Source organism: Chelonoidis abingdonii, chromosome 23 (assembly GCF_003597395.2).
Source record: "Chelonoidis abingdonii isolate Lonesome George chromosome 23, CheloAbing_2.0, whole genome shotgun sequence".
Lineage (NCBI taxonomy): Eukaryota > Metazoa > Chordata > Testudines > Testudinidae > Chelonoidis > Chelonoidis abingdonii.
Genome location: NC_133791.1, coordinates 6416002 through 6436256, shown reverse-complemented (window position 1 = coordinate 6436256; position 20255 = coordinate 6416002). Strand labels below are relative to the sequence as shown.

Sequence of the window (20255 nt, the reverse complement as noted above, 5' to 3'; positions counted from 1 at the left end):
CAGGAAAGCCAAAAATTGAAAAATTTAAAAAGAGCATATTAATGTAATCTATTAAAGGACTCAAGATTTAAGTTCAAACTTGTGAAAAATATCTACATTTCTGCATCCTATATATACAGTGCAACATAGTATTATAAACATGAATATCTACTGTGAGAAAATCCATCTAAGCTGTTAGAAAAAAACCTGAATCTTATCTGAGAAGGAGCTCAGCCCTAGAAGTCAGAAATCATTTCTCAAAGATATTTAAAATAAATGTCTGCCTAAATGGGGTTTCTACACCACTTTGTGAAGATGATTACCTACATACAAGACTTAGGAGAGGCTCCCAATATGATATGAAAAGTAACCCATTGATAGCAGATTCAACGCAGAAGTAGGGGGTAAAGGAAGAAGTGGGAACCTGGGGTTAGAAGACTGTCAAAGCTATAATAAAGAAGTGGGAGGGAGAAGGGAAATGCAAGCAGAACAGAGATGAATGTGACCATCTCTAGTACCATTTACTCATTTTTTTGATGGGAAAAAATGTTTTTGGCTGAAAATTCTCGTGGAAATTAGCCTTGGTTGACATTTTCTAGTTTTGATGAAAATTGGATGAAAAGGTGATGTTTCAATTTTGAAAAATTCTATTTTTGTCCCACCATAAAACCCCCAAAGTCCATGAAAAATTTCAAACAATGAAAAATTCTCTTTTGATTGAAGAGTTTCCCCTCCATAAAAATATATAGCATTTTCAGCTAGCTATGGTAAAAGATGAGGGGAAAATGTTTTGTTCCTCTTGACAAATACACCCAAGTCCTGCATGTGGGTTGCCATCCTTCATGAGTTTCCAATGAAACAATCACTCTAGCTTTGTTCTTATGGTTTATGCCACAAGATGGAGTTGCACCCCGTGTACAGAGGGTCAGAAGAACTTTGTAAGTGTTACCATTTTACACCAATGAGGGAGTCATCTAATGAGCTAGATAGTTCATCCTCTTCAACAGACATTTTATTTTCTCCCTTGCACACTGTGCCATTTAAAAATTGTTACATCAAACAAACTTTTCATTCTCTACTTCCAGCACACCAGGTGATCACCTCTCAGGGTCAATTATGTCCAGCAGCACTAATCTAAAGCAAATGGCTTATGAATAATTAAGGAAAAGAGCCTCCCTTTGTTCTAAATTATGGCAAAATTCACTTGGGCGTAAGCCTGCAAGTAGTTGAAAGCACACACTGCTCAGGGCTTGCATTTCAGAGAGATTTTTACCAGGGGAAGAATGGTTTTATATCAATCTCCTTTAGAAAATGTGAATGGGAGGGAGAGCTATTCTCCACACACACACACCCCCCGTGCAAGTGGACTATTGTGTAATGTTATGTATTTGTGTACATACACACAAACTACACCTAAATATTTTTCAAGGAATTTCAGTGAGTGAGGCTGACATCTGATTACGGCAGCCCAGATTGAGGCTAAACACAACTAGTGATTTTGGGTGCCCAAGCTACGATACATTACAAGGGATCTAATTTTTCAGAAGGCAGGTGCCCAGCACTTTCAGAAAAATCAGTTATTAATTGGGGTCCCCAGACCACTTTTCAAAAGTCTTGGCCTTGGTTTGACTAGAGAACAAGTACAATAGTGGTAAGCAGCAGCTCAAGCTTCTTCACTCCTGTTAAAGTGAGATTCAGTTCTGACCCACAGAACAACCTCCAGATAAGAAGAGAGTTTAGTCTCCATGTCCGTTTTATCCTTGGCACTTTTGCCAAGATTGCCAACAAATTGGTGAAGTACTATCAATAGCAGCAGTGTATTTTCTGATGGGGACAGCTGACTTCTGGGAATTGGATTGTGACCAAACTCATTTCCCTGTAGCAGGCAGTAACAGTGGATGGTCACAACTGACCCAAATGCTAGAGATCTAGAAATGAAAGGCCTCATATCCTGTTACCATTCCAGTCCTCCAACCTTGAGTCCTATCAGATTATGACCACTCTCACCTGTGAAACAATCCTTATTGGTTTAACCAGTGTTTAAACCAGCCAGAACTTTAAACAAAAACAAATAAAAAACCCCACATGCATCTTAGCTTTTCAACTGTCCAGTTTGCTGTGGTGTCCAGTGGAGCTGAGCTCTCTCACTTGTCATGGGGCACATGAAGATGGTATTTTTCCTGCTTAATTGCTAAAATGGTATTTGACTTTTTTTGATGACTTAATATCTGAAGTGGTGTAATAGTTAAAAAAACAAAAAAAAACAAAAAAAAAAAAAACCAAGCAAGCTCCTAAACTAAAATCCATATTCCCCAAATGAGAAGTGGGTAAATTCAATTTACCCAAGTTTATCTTTGACTACAGTAGTGGCTATCAGGATAACTTAATATTATGCTGAAGGCATGTTTCCTTTAAGAAAGGGGCCCATGCCTGTCACAGCCTTTGCTAAACAGAGAAACCAAGTAGCCCTCTTTAGTGGGTGTGGTCCTGGCAGCCAAAGATAGGGCAGAATCTGATGGTCTGATATCAGAATGCCAGGGATCTGCCAATCACATGCAGCCTGCTAAAGCAACATGCTACCCCACCTCCTACCAGGCACCAGGGGAATTGTGGATTGTCTGAACATCTGTTCCGGAGGAGCTGGCCTACCTTCATCAGTAAAGCCTAACAATGCCTCATCACATCAGAATAAATTACACAACAGAATTATTAAGGCTTTGGGTTTGTTTTAATTCAAGTGAAACACACTTGCTCAGAGTCAGTTTTGATTTACTGCTAAAACAGTTTCGACTAGAGAGATCAACAATTTTGGGATGCTCTGTGTACTTTTACACAGAGATTTAGGAGAGGAATGCATGAGAGGAGTGGAGTGTGGTACCTTTGGAACCTTCTAAAAATCTCCAGGCTCACTGGAACAAAATAAATTTAACAGATAAATGAAATGTTTTTACTGTTAGCATTATCTTCAGGTGATTAGGTAGTGCTCCAGCATTTCAGCTACAACCTGCCTTTATCAGCTACCTTATGGCTGACTAAGAACAGAGACAGACACTAAGCTGGAGACCTTCAACCCCCTAACATACTATATTGTATCAGGCTCTGTACAAGCACCATTGTTTGGTTAGAGAACTGTTCACCCTTCTCCATGCAGAGGAGTAAAGAACTGTTGTTGGGGGCATTTGGACCTTATTTCAGTGATGTGAGGCTTATTTACAAACTAATCAATTTCATCCAGCCTGTTAGGCTGGAGTAATGTTTTGATCTTGATTAATCATCTGAAACAAAGGGGAGTTTCAAAGTGCTGTAAGACAGAAGTTATCAGTCACTTGGACTGTTTTCTTCCATCCTATCTCCTCCCAACCCCAAAGCAGAAAAATGCAGGAAACTACTGATGTTACCTGTCTTAAGAACAGCAAGGATTCCTTCTCTAAACCTTACAGATCATAATGCAATACATAGATTTGCATTTCAAACAGTTACTCAAAATTCAGTGAGGGTTTTGCAATTTAGTGGTTCTGTGTTATTCACTGTGCAAGCTCCTGGAGTCAAGGGTCATACTGTTTTCTATCTTGTACAGCACAGAGCACACTGTCAGAGTACACTGTCAGCACTTTAGATTCACTAAATATCAACTGTCACCCTGATGTAGACTGTGGTTTAACTATGCAGGGAACTTAGGATGCCACATTCTGCTCCACTGCTTAGATTTCAGCATGACAGGAGGACAGCTAAACTACTTGGCAAAGGGATATTTTCTCAATTATTTCTCTCAATTTCAGGAGTTGTTGCTTTCTCATAGAGTTAAATCCTTTAAAAAGGCACTTGAATGGGGCATGGAGAAGACAATGTGAGAAGCAGTATTTAGGCAAACAAAACCATTGACTTTCCCTCTAGTATTGTGTTCCCTATGCCATTATTGCAAGTAACTGATTTGAACAGCCCTACTTCTGCACAGCAGCTTGAGCTTGTTATGAAGTAAAGGCCCTATTTTTAGGTCAGGGTTGGTTTGATTAGAGCCCAGAGAAAACAGCTGCAGCGTCATGCCTTTCTTTGTGATATCAATGTAGGATAAAGAAAGAGGAAGGGATGCTACAGATGCAATCTCTGTTTGAATCCAGATCCAAACTTAGTCCAACTTTGAGGATGTTCAAATGTGAGGGGCTTGGCCCACTGCAGAGATGAGGACAAGCTATACAAGAGCTAAGTATTAGTTTCAAGTGGCACATTGTTCTCCTCCCCTCCCCCAAGTTATAGTATTCAGAACAAATATATTTGCTAAATAGGAGGAAATGGCCATGCTATGAAACATCTATTTTTTCAAGTAAAAGTTTGGAAAGGAAGATTGTCTGTTATATTTATTACATCTTAGAGGGATCTAAAAATATGTTGAGATTTCCGATAAAGGTACTGTGTGTTCACTAACCTCCTGACATTGGAAGTCAGTGAGTCTTGGCAGATATCCCTTTGCCTGCAAAGGGGTTCCCAGCAGCTGCTAGAAGCAAAAAGTGAACATAAGGGTAGGAGCATGGTAAGGTACATTTGGGCACATGGTGAGAAAGAATGATTGAATTGGTTCCATTATAGACAAACCCACAACTGAAACATCTGCTGCAATAAGAAAATATATCAAGGAAATGGAAAGTAGCTGCAGAATCACTTGGAATTACAGAGATATTTGGAATTAAATTTAGAGCATTTCTGGCCATAAGCTCATTTTAAAGTTTGTTTGTTTTAAACATAAGGAAGTGCTTCTTCATACAACTTACAGTCAACCTATGGACTTGCTGCTAGGGGATGCTGTGAAGGCCAAAAGTATAACTAGGTTCAAAAAAGAATGAGAAGTTCATGGAGAAAAGGTCCACCATGCTCTCGGATGTGGCTAAACCTTTGATTGCCAGAAGCTGAAACTGGATGACCAGGGCGGATCACACAGTAATTGCCCTATTCTGTTAATTCCCTCTGAAGTATCTGGCACTTGACACTGTCGGAGACAGGCTACTGGACTAGATGGACCATTGGTTTGATTCATTATGGCCATTCTTACTTTCTTATGTCATGTTCACAGGCATAGACGCACACACTAAGGCTACAATTTAACAATAGGTATAGAACCATCATCTTTTCCACATGTGCAGCTTTTTTGGGGAAAAAAGCAAACAAACAAAAAAACCCCAAACTTATTTTGGGCTGAAACATATACTGTTTGGTCTCAGCCCAAGCAATGTTTTAGCTGAGTGGGAGCAGATGAAAGATTTCAGGAAAATCCAGTCAGCTGTTTCTGAGTCAGAAAAGAAACACCCTTTTTCTGTTTAAAAAAATAACTATGACTTACATTTTGTGCACTGATCATTCAAAACTGTTTAAAAAAGATTTTTTTTAAATAACCCCAATATCCATCAGGATATAGATTTTTTTTTTTTAAACAAAATGTGAAGCGAAAAGTTTCCCACAGCTTTGGTAGGTACAAAATGTATTTTATATACAGAAATACAGCCAGGATTTTATTTTTTCCTGATGAGCCTTATATTGATACCTACATACCTACCCACCCATCTTAATGCCAAACAGAAATTCAACAGCATAACTAACAAACAAATCTAGTAGGCCAGATCCTCAGCTGGGGTAAGTTCATAGATCACTCTACTGAAGTTGAGGAAAGGTACACACTAAGCAATTTTTTTAAAAAAAAGTTAAACTCGACTGTTTCCAACCTCAGCAGTTGTATATTTAGATAAATGCAGCATCTTCCACGCAAGAATGCTTTGGCCATGAATACCAAATGATTCATGTGCCATTGTGACCTTCACTTGGGAATCTCTGCATAGACAGCTCCCAGCATTTTTTGATTAAGCTCTTGACTGGTTCTCACAAATCAAATGGATAAATGCTGTCTTAAATATTTAACAATGCAGAAAAATATGTCTGCAGCTGCTGAGCTCCAGATACTTAATATGTCCTTAGTAAACCCTATGTTAGCACATTTCACATTCCACGTGGTGGCTAGACACTAATGGTAACTGTACAAACATGAGTGCTTCTGTTAGCATCCACACGGCTCAAAGACTGTGAAACAGTTTAAGTCAGCTCTGCACATTTGTCATTCTACAACACTCAAGAAGAATCCATTAGTGTATATGCTACTTAATCAGACATGCAATTTTTCCAAGCATCTTGCGTACCAGTTTATACCTGGTTTGCCAATTAGTACTGTGTGCAATAGGTGGATAAATCAAACCACTTGAAAATGCTGACCTTAATTCAAAAGATCCATCAGAAGCAGCCACAGCACAGACTCCAATTTTTCTGATGGGCTTGTTTGAATTCACCAGTCATGATCTGTTAGGTTAGGGAGTTTTATTCTTTAAGCAAAGCAATAAGCTGGAGAACAAATCAGTCAGACCAAACTCATGTCAAACTGCTTTATTACATCTTAAATAACAGTACATTTTAATATAGTATCTATCTTGCATCCAGCTTTCTTGAAGTACACTGACTTTAAAATTAAATACAAAAAGGTGAAGAAGAGGGATACAGGGTGCGGAGAAAGCTCTACAGAGTAGTTTCATGAAAGAGAGGGAATTCATCTTTTTTATGCCAAATCCAGGCCTAACGCACAATTACAGCACATTTTTGTACAGAATGTTGCAGAAAAACAGAATGGAGAAAGCCACTACTGCTGCTAGGGAGGCGCATTTCTGGATACAGTGAAGATAGGAGAATTTAAGAGAACAATCTGCTGTCCAAACACTGCTGCTTTTAACATTTTATTTGAAAAGAAAGCCAGGAAAACCTGTTCATTACAAAAATGATTCTAATCAGATGCAAAGAACTCATTTTACAAGAGGAACTGGCTGTGAAGAATTAATTTATAAAGAAGATGGTCTGGGTTCCCCCACCCCCAGAATCTTTGACAGCGATCGTTTGAACAGGCTGTTTCTTTAAAAACAAAAAAAACAAGAAAAAAAGAAAAAAAAGAAAAAGAAAAAGTGACTTCTCACGCTACTCCAAAATGTGCATAGCTTTGTACTTGAAGTCTTCATAGATTTATGCACAGAGTAGCAACAATAAATGAATACAGCGGCAATGGTTACAGTTTTTAAACAGGTTATTTCTTTAAAGAAAAAACATCAAAGGACTTAGTTCAATATGCACTTTTTAGCATTTCTACAGCATGCGATTCTAAGAGTAAACCCACCCAATATGGCAAACAATCAAAAAAATTTTTGTTTAACTTAGAAAGTTTAAGATCATTATTTTCAAAACATTGATTTGTACATCATTTCATACACAAAGAATTGACTTAATACCCAAGCACAGGACAGGTCTCTTTTGAAAAACAGAGATTCCTGGTTGTTGAGACTATGGGGTAGTGTTAGGGTACATAAACTGCCCTTCCAAGTGGGGACAAAGAAAAAATTTTTTTTAAATCAGTGGGTTTGGAGGTGGGTGAGTGGGTAGGAACTGAGGATTTGCATTTGTTACCCATAAAAGGTGAAAGGTTTTTTAAACAAGCATTCAATACCATGTACAGCATGTGCTTGGTTACCTTACTTCTTAACATTATTCTATAGATGCCATGTTCTGTGCAACAATTATTTGTGATACTAGACAGAAATAAAAAAAAGTAGGGACTAAATTTACAGCATTAACAACCCCAGATGCACTGGGCTAGGACTCCTTTGTTTTACTCAGTTATTGACCGTAAAGAAAGGTATTTAAAAAGGAAATGTGAAAAAAAATTAAATCCTTCTACAAATGTGACTTGAAAATTTGAAACGGTGTGAGATAAAACAAAAGTTCTCAACTTTAATTTGAAAACTACAGTGAAGTTAAGTTTGTTTCACAATTATGCTCAAGTTTACTTTCTGGTCATGCTTTTACGATAGTGTTTCTTTTTTAAATTCTCAAGACAAAAAATGGTCCCAAAAGGAATGCACAATTTCATTTGCTTACAACTACAGAAATTCTTCTTTGAAAAGTAATTGTGCTCTTCATTTCAGCAATAGGAGACGGTAAAAGATCTTGCCCTTTGAAGTTTTGAGGAGAATGGGGGTCCAAGTTAGTATGGTTGGATTGGATATGCTATCATTTTAGTTTTCAACCGCTGGAAATGTCTTCCAGTCACGGTGGAGTCCATCACTTGTCTGACACACAAAAAGTTTTGTTAAAACTTACATTTTGATACTAACATTAAGATCTAAACTGGTTGAACTAACTTGTGTCTGGTATAACCATTTAAACTCCCACACCCTCTACTATATCATCCCACACTAACATTTACATCCATTATTTTTATTTCACCATTTTCAAAAGTTTTAATAATATTTATCAGCCCAGATGTGAAAGCCATTCACCCGCCCGTACCATGATAATGAAAAAAGTCAATGATAACTATAAAAAAAAATATTATTTCCCATAGGCAGTAGAATTTTACAAGGTTGAATTAAACTGTAAGAAGTTAATCTTATTTCTAGTGTTTTACTTTTCTAAACTGAACTGGAAGCTTGTAGCATAAAAGCAGTTGCAATGTACATTTGAAATTACAAAAAATAATGAGATAAGGTAATGTTTCCCCCCCCACACCCCAAAATACCTACAGACTTCAGTTCCAGATCTTGAGGAAGCTATCCCATGATCCTGTTGCTACTGCCATACCATCGTCAGTCACACCTAAGCAACTGACACGGTTATCGTGGCCAGCAAGGACACCTAGAAATTAAACAAAATACACATGCATATTACAGAGTCTTGATGAATACATACTTCATTACAAGCAATGCAATGATAAGGGCTCGTGTGTTTGTATTGGATACTCTAGTGATCAGAAGACTGGAACATTAACTTGGTTTAATATTTACACAAGTCTGATTTTGGTAGTTTTCTTTACCCCCAGCTTTTGGCAATAGTCCCTTGGAAATGACTGAAGCAGTCAGTGAGGGACTCCCAGATGCAGAATATGACAACATGAAGTGAGTTAGCCACAAGATTTTCACTTGATAGGAATAATCTTCAATAATCATAAGTCAATTACAAAGTCATCACCAGATTATCAAAATACTTCTGACAGCACACCCCAAGCAGTTTAGAATTCTACATTTTAGTGCATTGCTGCTAAATTCAATTACTTCCCTTTCTACAGTACTATAGGCCAATTCATCTTGTAAAATACCCTAGACTATAAAAAAACTGAGTTAGGTTGGGTCATCTTAAACACATTTAATCTTGCTTGAGCCCTAGACCTCCTCTTAGGCTTACAAGCACACATATTACGAAAAGGCAAACAAAGACTTGCCACCTACCTTCATTAGATTTGCCACTATGGAAGATGCTTCCATTCAACCAATGTGCCATTTTGAGAAATTAGACTCAAGACTAAGGTCAGAAGAGACCATTATGATCGTCTAATCTGACTGCCTGAACAATGCAGGCCACAGAACCTCACCCATCCACTCCTGTAATAAACCTCCAACGTATGTCTGAGCTACTGAAGTCCTCAAATCACGGTTTAAAGACTTCAAGGTAAAGAGAATCCTCCAGCAAGTGACCCATTCCCCACACTGCAGAGGAAGGCGAAAAACCCCCAGGGCCTCTGCCAATCTGCCCTGGAGGAAAATTCCTTCCTGCCCCCAAATATGGGGATCAAGAAAACCCTGAGCATGTGGGCAAGACTCACCAGCCAGACACCCAAGAAAGAATTCTCTGTAGTAACTCAAATCCCACCCCATCTAACATCCTATCACAGGCCACTGAGCATATTTACCACTAATAGTCAAAGATCAATTAATTGCCAAAATTAGGCTATCCTATCATACCACCCCCTCCATAAAGTTATAAAGCTTATTCTAGTCTTTGAAGCCAGATATGTCTTTTTGCCCCATGCTCTTCTTGGAAGGCTGTTCCAGAACTTCACTCCTCTTGATGTTAGAAAACCTTCATCTAATTTCCAAGTCTAAACTTCCTGATTGCCAGTTTATATCCATTTGTTCTTGTGTCCACATTGGTACTGAGCTTAAATAATTCCTCTCCCTCCTGGTATTTATCCCTCTGATATATTTATTCCTATAGCGAGCATATCTCCCTCAGCCTTCTTTGGTTAGGCTAAACAAGCCAAGCTCTTTGAGTCTCCTTTCATAGACAGGTTTTCCATTCCTCGGATCATCCTAGTTAGCCTCTTCTCTCTGTACCTTGTTCCAGTTTGAATTCATCCTTCTTAAACATGGGAGACCAGAACTGCACACAGTATTCCAGATAGGTCTCACCAGTGCTTGTTATAACGGTACTAACACCTCCTTATCTCTACTGGAAATACCTCACCTGATGCATCCCAAGACCTCATTAGCTTTTTTCACAGCCATATTCACATTGGCGGCTCATAGTCATCCTGTGATCAACCATACTCCGAGGTCCTTCTCCTCCTCTGTTACTTCCAACTGATGAGCATCCCAGCTTATAACAAAAATTCTTGTTATTAATCCCTAAAGGTATGCATGACCTTGCACTTTTCTCACTATTAAATTTCATCCTATTACTATTACTCCAGTTTACAAGGTCATCCAGATCTTCCTGTATGATATTCCCGGTCCTTCTCTGTATTGGCAATACCTCCCAGCTTTGGTGTCATCTGCAAACTTTATTAGCACATTCCCACTTTTTTGTGCCAAGGTCAGTAATAATAAAAGATTAATAAGATTGGGTCCCAAAAAACCTGATCCCTGAGGAACTCCACTAGTAACCTCCCTCCAGCCTGACAGTTCACCTTTCAGTATGACCCATTGTAGTCTCCCCTTTAACCAGTTCCTTATCCACCTTTCAATTTTCATATTGATCCCCATCTTTTCCAATTTATAGCTAATAATTCCCATGTGGAACCATATCAAAATGCCTTACTGAAATCAAGGTTAAATTAGATCCACTGCATTCCTTTGTCTAAAAAATCTGTTACTCTTCTCAAAGAAGGAGATCAGGTTGGTTTGGCATGATCTACCTTTTGTAAAACCATGTTGTATTTTGGGTTTTACCAGTGACTTCAATGTCCTTAACTACATTCTCCTTCAAAAAATTTTCTAAGACCTTGTATATTACAGATGTCAAATAACAGGCCTGTAGTTACCCGGATCACATTTTTTCCTTTCTTAAAAATAGGAACTATGTTAGCAATTCTCCAGTCATACGGTAAAACCCCTGAGTTTACAGATTCATTAAAAATTCTTGCTAATGGGCTTGCAATTTCATGTGCCAGTTCCTTTAATATTCTTGGAAGAAGATTCTTGGATGAAGATTTAGTCCCATTAAGCTGTTCGAGTTCGGCTTCTACCTCGGATATGGTAATATCTACCTCCATATCCTCATTCCCATTTGTCATCCTGCCCTTATCCCTAAGTTCCTCATTAGCCTCATTAAAGACTGAGGCAAAGTATTTGTTTAGATATTGGGCCAGGCCTAGATTATCCTTAACCTCCACTCCATCCTCAGTGTTTAGCTGTCCCACTTCTTTTTTTTGTTTTCTTTTTATTTATTTGGCTATAGAACCTTTTACTATTGGTTTTAATTCTCTTTGCAAGGTCCAACTCTACATGGCTTTTAGCCTTTCTCACTTTATCCCTACGTGTTCTGACCTCAATAAGGTAGCTTGTAGGCTTTCTGCTTTTTCTTAATCACCTCTCTGAGATGCTTGCTCATCCAGCTTGGTCTACAACTCCTGTCTATGAATTTTTTCCCCTTTCTTGGGATGCAGGCTTCTAATAGTTTCTGCAACTTTAACCTGAAGTAATTCCAGGCCTCCTCCGCCTTTAGATCCACAAGTTCTTCACTCCAATCCACTTCCCTAACTAATTTCCTTAATTTTTTTAAGTTAGCCCTTTTGAAATCAACCCCCTAGTCACAGATCTATTTTTGTTTATCCTTCCATTTAATTTGAACTGAATTAGCTCATCATTCCTCGAATCAAGGTTGTCCCCTACAACCATTTCTTCTATGAGGTTGTCACTACTCACCAAAACCAATTCTAAAATGGCATCCCCTCTTGCTGGTCAGCAACCACTTGTTGAAGGAATCCAGCAGCCATCGCATCCAGGAAAATCTGAGCCCTATTATTATTATTATTACTAGCACTTCTCCTCAGTCTATATCTGGGAAGTTAAAGTCTCCCATGATCACACAATTCCAATTAGTATTTACTTCGTTAAAAACATTGAAGAGGTCTCTATCCATATCCAAATCAAATCCCGGTGGTCTATAGCCACCTCAAGCACTATCCCAGGGGAAGCGGTAGTAGCTTTCTTTCCCAATGTGATTTTTGCCCAGACAGACACTGTCTTATCCATTCCATCACTTCTTTCTTACTTCTTATTAAATTGAATTGAGAGAGACTGAAAGAGACACTTACACTTAAAAAAAAGAAAAGAAAATTAAGGGAGCTGGTATGACTTTTTAAAGGAAAGAAGGTAAAAAGCACCTATATTGAAGTCTTGCTCAGCCCATTACATGATCAAAATCCTGACCTGGAGAAGTTTTCATGATGAAAGGACTTAATTAGCCTCTCTTTGCATCAGTAACATTGTTAACATGACTCCACGCATTCATGCTGTTAGGAATGTTCTCCCATCTAGTTCGCAGCTGTGACATGTTTAAAAGAAATTCTAAAACACGTACTAGCACTAAATTAAGTTTCAAATATTGACTTAGTCATCCAAAGTTTGATCAATCAGAATTTGCTTAACTTACTGTACATAATATGTAAAAATATGTTGGGTAGTACTGCTGATCTCCACATTAGAACTGTAGAAGTACCAGAGAGTCTCCCATTTGAATCAGTGGGCTTCTTAATGCCATAAATTCTGCACTTCTGGAGCAGCAGACACATGATCAATGTACAAGTGGTTAATAGCACCTTTAAAAATTCATAGTGCCATATAGGAAGCCTGCTGTCACAGCTGATGAAATGGCTCAGAACTATTCTGTTGTAGAAGTAGTATGGCTACCATCATGATTATTAGAGCGTCCAGAAGTAAGATGTCTTGCAACTGGGAAAAGTGAAAGGAAAGAGATCCAATATTGTGCATAAACTCTGGATATAAGAGGTAACACCAGTACCAGATGTCAGGGAACTGATAGACTCAAAACACTAGAAGTGTGTAAAACTGAGATTATAGTGGCGAGATTTGATGGAGCAGAACCCCAAGCAAAGTACCTGAGGAAGCAGAGTGCTTGAGCAGTTAATTTGTGACTGATGAGTCAATGCATGTTAGGATTCTAAAAACCGATTATTAACACATGTGACTTCACACATCTGCACACTGTCCTCCCTTCCTCAAGTATTGCTGCGCCCTGGGACTTTAACCACACTGGCAATCCCTTTTCCCATTCAACATCCCTCTGCAGTGAGGTTTATGGAGGGATCCAATAGGATTTCTGGGAGAGTGGGAGACAGATCAGTTGTAGTGGTGCATCTATTTTCACTCCCTCCCTTCCGCTTTCCCTGCAGGAGGGACATGCAAAAGTCACGGCCTCTTATCACCCAAAAGACAACCCCAATAAACCAGGAAACTGCAGAATCCAGGATTCATTCCCTAGATAAACACTATCCTAATGAAACAGATTTGTAATGAGGCAAGGTAATTTATTCTGCAGAGACTGAAAATTAGTTTTTCCTACTTAAAAGTCAACCAAAAGTACAGCCTAGTGCATTAGTAAACAGGCACTGAAGACAAATCACACTGCATTAGTATAGTATAAAATCAAAGCAGGAAATGGAACTAGTATTAGTCATTTCAACAGGCCAGCAAGCTCATCACTTCCTCCTAATCAGCTTCAAAAGTAAAGAATCGTCACCGGGGACCAAATACAGTTTTCCCCAACAGAAAAACTATAAAGTGTAACAATACCTAGTTTTTTAGTCTTGTGCTGGTTCCAAGAATTATAAATACTGTCTCCATTAATCTATCTAGTTCCTCTTCTTTACATTCTATAATCATAAGCAGAAACTTTGTGGTCATTTATGATAATTTGTACTTTCCCTGTTCTAATATCATTAGTTTATATTTTAGGAACTGATAGTATCTATACTAGCTGGGCTGGTAAATTCAATACCCATCTCCTCCCATTAATTATACGCCCAAATAAAGTTACATAACCTCTTTTCCCTTTTCTCTTGTTATAAATTTTATAAATACTGCCACAAATGCACCCCTCTGCCATATACATTGGCCAAACCGGACAATCTCTATGCAAAAGAATAAATGGACACAAATCTGACGTCAGGAATCATAACATTCAAAAACCAGTGGGAGAACACTTCGCTCTCTCTAACCACTCGGTGACAGACTTGAAGGTGGCAATTTTGCAACAAAAAAACTTCAAAAAAACAGACCCCAAAGAGAGACTGCTGAACTTGAATTAATATGCAAATTAGCTACAATTAACTTAGGTTTAAACAGAGACTAGGAATGGTTGGGTCATTACACTAATTGAATCTATTTCCCCATATTAAGATCTCCTCACAACTTCTATGGGTCATCTCAATTATCACTTTGAAGAGTTTTTTATTCTCCTGCTGATGATAGCTCATCTCAGTTGACTGGTCTCTTACAGTTGGCATGGCTACTTCCACCTTTTCATGTTCTCTGCATGTATAAATATCTTCTGGGTGTTCCATTCTATGCATCTGAAGAAGTGGGCTGTAGCCCATGAAAGCTTATGCTCAAATAAATTTGTTAGTCTCTAAGATGCCACAAGCACTCCTGTTCTTTTTGCATTATCCAGCTATGTCTTAGAGATAATGTATCATGTTAGTGAGGTAGATACTGATACCCATACTGAGATAAGGTGACAATAGCATAAGACCCTTCCCCCCTTTGACAGTTTCTTCTGCCAAAACATGCAAAGTCACACTTCATATTAAATACACAAATGAGGCAGCTTTAGAAAATGTGGAAGATGAGGTAATAAAGGGTGAGTTTTTAAGAAGTACTATCCAGAACTGTTTGCTATGTGAAGAATTTTGAGCTAATAAATCAGTGACTACAAATCTCTGCTTGACAATTACACTACCTAAAAATCAGTGCAAATTCTCAGAGGAATACTAAACAGCTTCAAGCACTGCAGTGCAGCATAGCCACCAACTATTGACCTGAATTGTTTCAATGAAATACTAACGACAAGTATCTTCATATAAATTTTCAAATAGAAAACATATCAGATATTAAACTGATAAGAACAGACATGGTTGTAGACCCTCCATACATGAAGTGATTAATAGTAGGTGTTTCATAAAGTGTCATATACTTTTAAACAGTCCAAGTGTAAAATAAGCTCTTTGAAGGTAAAACATATTTAATTTCCCCAGATGACATTATTTTACTGAGTTCCGTTTGCAGAGGGTAGTTCTCTGTTCTCAGAAACCTCATATTCTTCACTAACATTTACAAATCTACAGCATGTTGACAACACAGGTAAAATACCTTCAGCTAGGGTGATCTCACAGCAGACGACATCATTGAGTTAATTACAGCAGGCTAACAGCACTGTGCTAATGTTTGATTAAGGACTGTCAACAGGTGACTCCTTTAGGTGCAGTTGATAGTATTTAAAACCTAATGCACAAACTATTTACCTGCTCTATCAGCTTTCAGCGTGTCCCAGACATTGCAGTTGAAGTCATCATAACCAGCTAAGAGGAGACGTCCGCTTTTGGAGAATGCTACAGAGGTGATGCCGCAGATAATGTTGTCATGTGAATAAACCATAAGCTCCTGGTCAGCACGAAGATCAAAGAGCCTGCATGTGGCATCATCTGAGCCTGTGGCAAACGCATTGCCATTTGGGAAGAACTTTAAAACAAAACAAAGATATTATAGTATAAGATAAATTTGTGTTTTGCAGCTTTTGGGAACAGGGCTTTTTCCATTTGGACAACTACTATGAAATCTCAGATAGTACAAAACATGCTAGACCATTTTCATTTGGTACTTTGGAGTACTCATGCAGGCCAGTCGTCATATGCGCAGAATTGAGAGTTAAGAACTAAAGATCTACTCCTAGCTTGGTTTGACTCCCTTTGTGTTCTTTGCCACATCCCTTTGCCTGTTTGTTTCCCTAGCTGTAAAGAGGAGCTAAAAGTACCTTATCTCCATCACATGGCACTATTGTTTTTAAAGCCTTCTGAAGATGAAATAATAAGTATTACTATCAAAAAAACTTGAGCAACGTACTATTTAAGCACCTAACAAATTGTCATTTACTGCAATAAACTTTATGCCATACAACAAATTGAATGTAGTTTTGTCAACTGTGGAAAACACTTTGTTTTGGAAAAAATATGCTGTAATATTCCAGGATGCACTATCTGTTAAATTCTAACAGCTGACTGCAGAGTATATATGATGAACTTAAATCCCATCCCCCCAATTCAGAGTTCATACGCACACAGATGGCATTGATGTCTGACTCGTGGCCAGTGAATGTTTGCCGACACATTCCTTCTCTAACATCCCACAGTTTGGCAGAGGCATCACAGGCACCAGAAACAAAACACCTGGCATCAGGAGCCAGGGACAAACTCATGACATCCCCGGTGTGTCCAGTAAATGTGGTCGTCTGCTGGCCAGTTTCAATATCCCAAAGGGCGCTTGACGGAAGGGGGAAGCGATAAAATGACAAAAATTAGAATCATCAAATAAAATTGATTTTTTAAAACAAGTCTCACAGTACATTACTAGAATGTCAGACAGGGCTGGTTAGCCCGGACTTGGCTGGTTTGTCACTTGTTTTCTTTGGTTTAATTTTTGTATTTAAGATAAAAAGGGAAAAATTAATCCCAAAGTATATGGGAAGATGATGCTCTTCTTTGAGACATTTTGGTATCTCATATGCAAGCTCTCAGTCTTTGCCTTAAAAAGGCACCAGTACTTTCAGATGGAGCCACATATTTCTGGTTACAGAGGATCAGCTTCTTGGCTGGGTTACCAGCAATATAAAGTGAGCAAAGTGACTAATGTTCATCATTGTTGACACATGGAGTTCTGTAACATGACAGCGTTCTAACACTAGTGTAGAGCTGTTTTAGAGTAGCACCCACTATCGCTGCTATAGTTAAGGTTAAGTCAGTGTTTCCATTCATTTTAATAAGCGGCTTTTTGAGGGTGTATAATTCAGCCAGAATAATAATTCACTGTTGCCTCATGGCTGTCAGTGCCCACACTTTTCCATTGACGGCAAGACCACCACAGTGACAATCATAGGGTATAAAAAAGGGGATGAAATACTGACTGCATCATCCACAAAAGCAGCAGACTTTCCAGAGATATTTAGAAGAAAGCTTTAACTTGTCTGTTCTCTTTCCCAGCAGGTGAGCACAATGTAGATTAAGCTTTAGCTTAGAGCCAGTGCAAAAGCTAATTTTGTGTTTTGGGATTCCCTGGCTATGTAAACCACATGTTCAGTAATTAATTCTGTATCAGCTTTCACTAGTCAGTTCCAACTATGATATGAAATTTTGCTTAGTGTTCCAGCCCTAATCCATTTGCATCTAGAAAACATCACGCCCTCCATGTCCGTCTCCTCTTTAGTTCCCCATTCTAGGAAAGCGCAGGCTTAGAGGAAGGAGACTACTGGCTTCCTCCTTCCACAAGTGAAGGGAACCATTAGCACAAAAGCGGAAGTTTTTTCTTAATAGAACCAGCTTTCATTATGAACCACTTGTGTTCCAAAAATGCATATGCAGAAAGAATGAGACACAAAGGAATCCCTTGCCAGTGGCTAGGCCATAAGAGAAGGCCAGAATTTGTGTACTCAACACCCTACCTGGACTTTGAAAAATATTACATGCAACAGTCAAAACTGCTAAAGCTATATAATCATGTACAAAGAGTATCACTTTAGCAATTCTTGGTGTATTTAAAAAGGATCATTCATGTACAATCAACATCCATCTTGCTAGCACTGCTTGCTCTGGTGGAGTTTCAGAGTCAACGGGGAGCGCGTTTGGGGATCGATATATCGCGTCTAGATGAGACGCGATATATCGATCCTTGATAAATTGATCACTACCCGCCGATACAGCGGGTAGTCTGGACGTACCCTCAGGAAGACTTCAAAATAATCACCTCAAGTACTGCTGCCTAGTGGATGTACTACTATTTTCTCTTTAAGATTTATTCATTCAACGTGAATTTTTTGGTTTACATTCATATTTTGGTAAAAATGAATGTTTATTGGTTAAGCAGGTGTTTAAACAGGCCACATTACAAGCAGCACAGAAATGCTGTGCAAGTCGAGAAACAGAGCTAACTTTGGGGGAATGTAACATTACCTTTCCGGTTCTGATGGATTAAAATTAAATCCATCTTAAGTAACAATTCAGTGTAGAACAGAACACAGGCTGAATTAGCTGAATATCCTGAGTCTTGTTAAGCCTTATTCTATAGAACTGTAACCTAAAGGAGCTTTTTCTTTTGCTGGTTATGGCAGAAGAGCTAAAACTATGTAAAAGGTATAGCCCACAAAAACAAGATTTCTTTGCTAGTAAGACTAGAGTAGGGGTTCTCAAACTGGGGATCAGGACCCCTCAGGGGGTCACAAGGTTATTACATTGAGGTCATGAGCTGTCAACCTCCACCCCAAATCCCCTTTGCCTCCAGCATTTATAATGGTGTTAAATATATAAAAAAGTGTTTTTAATTTATTGGGGGGAGGGTGTCACGACTAGAGACTTGCTTTGTGAAAAGGGTCACCAGTAAAAAAGTTTGAGCGCCACTGGACTAGAGCATAATCTCTAGAAGCAAATGCTCTACAGACGACTCCTTAAGTGTTTTAGCTGATCTCTGAAAATGGACTATGGAGTATACAAATTACAACAGAACATTATGTTTATATTAAGCCAGTGGATCACAAAATAAGAATATTTTTCAAAGACTGAAATTTTTAGTTTTGGAATTAATGTTTTGTTAAATGTTCAGTGATATTCCTTTAAAATTCACTTCTGCTGACTTTTTAAAAAGACTTTCTGAAAGCTATTCAGATTGAAACAACCAATCAGTAACAGAGTGGAAAAAAGAAGTGCAAAATGTTGGAGGTTTATTAAATGGCCTTGGCACAAAATCAACTGTAAAACATGCACTAATTGTGACTCTTTACTGCCTGTATACATCAAGTTCACTCCCCAATAATTTGATAATGGATTTTTAAAAAGTATACAAGACAATAAAACAGACATTACCATTCGGGGGGGGGGGGGGTATTTGCTCTGATCAGACACTGGTTCATAACTAACTGTTGCTACAAGAGGCTTGTTTAAAGTTATAGCTCCAGAATGTGTCAAAATCCATATTTTTGAAAAACTTTAATTCTTTCCTCAGTGAGCCATAATTGCTCTGGATGAGCTCTTATAGACCATGTGTACAGAGTTTTACATTTTAAAAATATTGCCTTCTTTTTATTAGAGATGTTAATAAAAAACATCAATGATGGAAATTACTTAGCCCATGGGGTCTGTCAAGTACCTAAATGGTAAGAAAAGCCATGGTCTGACAAATGCAAAGGAAAAAATTGTAAGTCTGGCCTTTCACACACCTAATGCATTTTACTTAAAAAGGGGATATTCAAAAGCATAGTTTGTAAAGCTTAACAGCAATATTTCCATTTGTGTGTTATTTATCCTAAATTGCAAGCCATTAGAGGTTTTTATCCATGCGTCCTATGAGAATTCTATACCAAAGATTGCTTACATAGGATTCATACAGCACTTTAACACTATTGCTGTTACTAAGTATTATGACAAGTTCCCCCCAATATATTATCTGTATTTTTGAATATGCAGCCATTACTACAAACGTTACAATTTGACTGCTTACCACGTGGTGTCTCCAGAGCTCGTAACAATTTGATTATCATCCAGGAAACGGCAGCACGACAAGTAACCTGCAAAAAGCAACACATGGCTGAACAAAACCGCAAATTCTTGTCTACTTTTCAGATTGAATTGGTCATGTAGTGAAGCCTCCTCTCCTGCACATACTGGGCATGTCTACACTGCAGTCAGAGATGTGACTGCAGCACATATAGTCATAACTCAGCACTCAAACTGCAGCAGCCTGGGATAGCTGCCCAAGACCATAACCTGGGCCCCAGGTGGGCTTGTATATAGCTTTTACTACTGTGACTTCATTGACACCAGTACACGGTTAACTAGAGTATGTCTAACACGTGCTTCAGTCACACCTGTGACTGCCATGTAGATACACTCAGACAGGAGCCATTAAGAAGAGTCAGAAATTCCACAA

The 20255-nt window shown here is 38.5% G+C and overlaps 1 protein-coding gene across 4 annotated transcripts in view; it reads right to left on the bottom strand.

Moving 5' to 3' along the window:
* Positions 1–6384: 6384 nt before the first annotated feature.
* The window catches only part of GNB1 (G protein subunit beta 1), an 84289-nt gene continuing 70418 nt past the window's right edge, over positions 6385–20255 (bottom strand). For 2 of the 4 annotated variants that reach the window (XM_032780073.2, XM_075060256.1), the window contains exons 7-11: positions 19827–19893; positions 16402–16603; positions 15590–15806; positions 8577–8688; positions 6385–8123 (exon numbers count right to left, since the gene is read on the bottom strand). In XM_032780073.2, the coding sequence (XP_032635964.1) occupies positions 8582–8688; positions 15590–15806; positions 16402–16603; positions 19827–19893 (593 nt within the window). In that variant the 3' untranslated portion in view covers positions 6385–8123; positions 8577–8581. Of the gene's footprint in view, positions 8124–8572; positions 8689–15589; positions 15807–16401; positions 16604–19826; positions 19894–20255 lie in introns of all 4 variants that reach the window. The other 2 variants (XM_032780075.2, XM_075060257.1) reach the window with 1 other exon arrangement.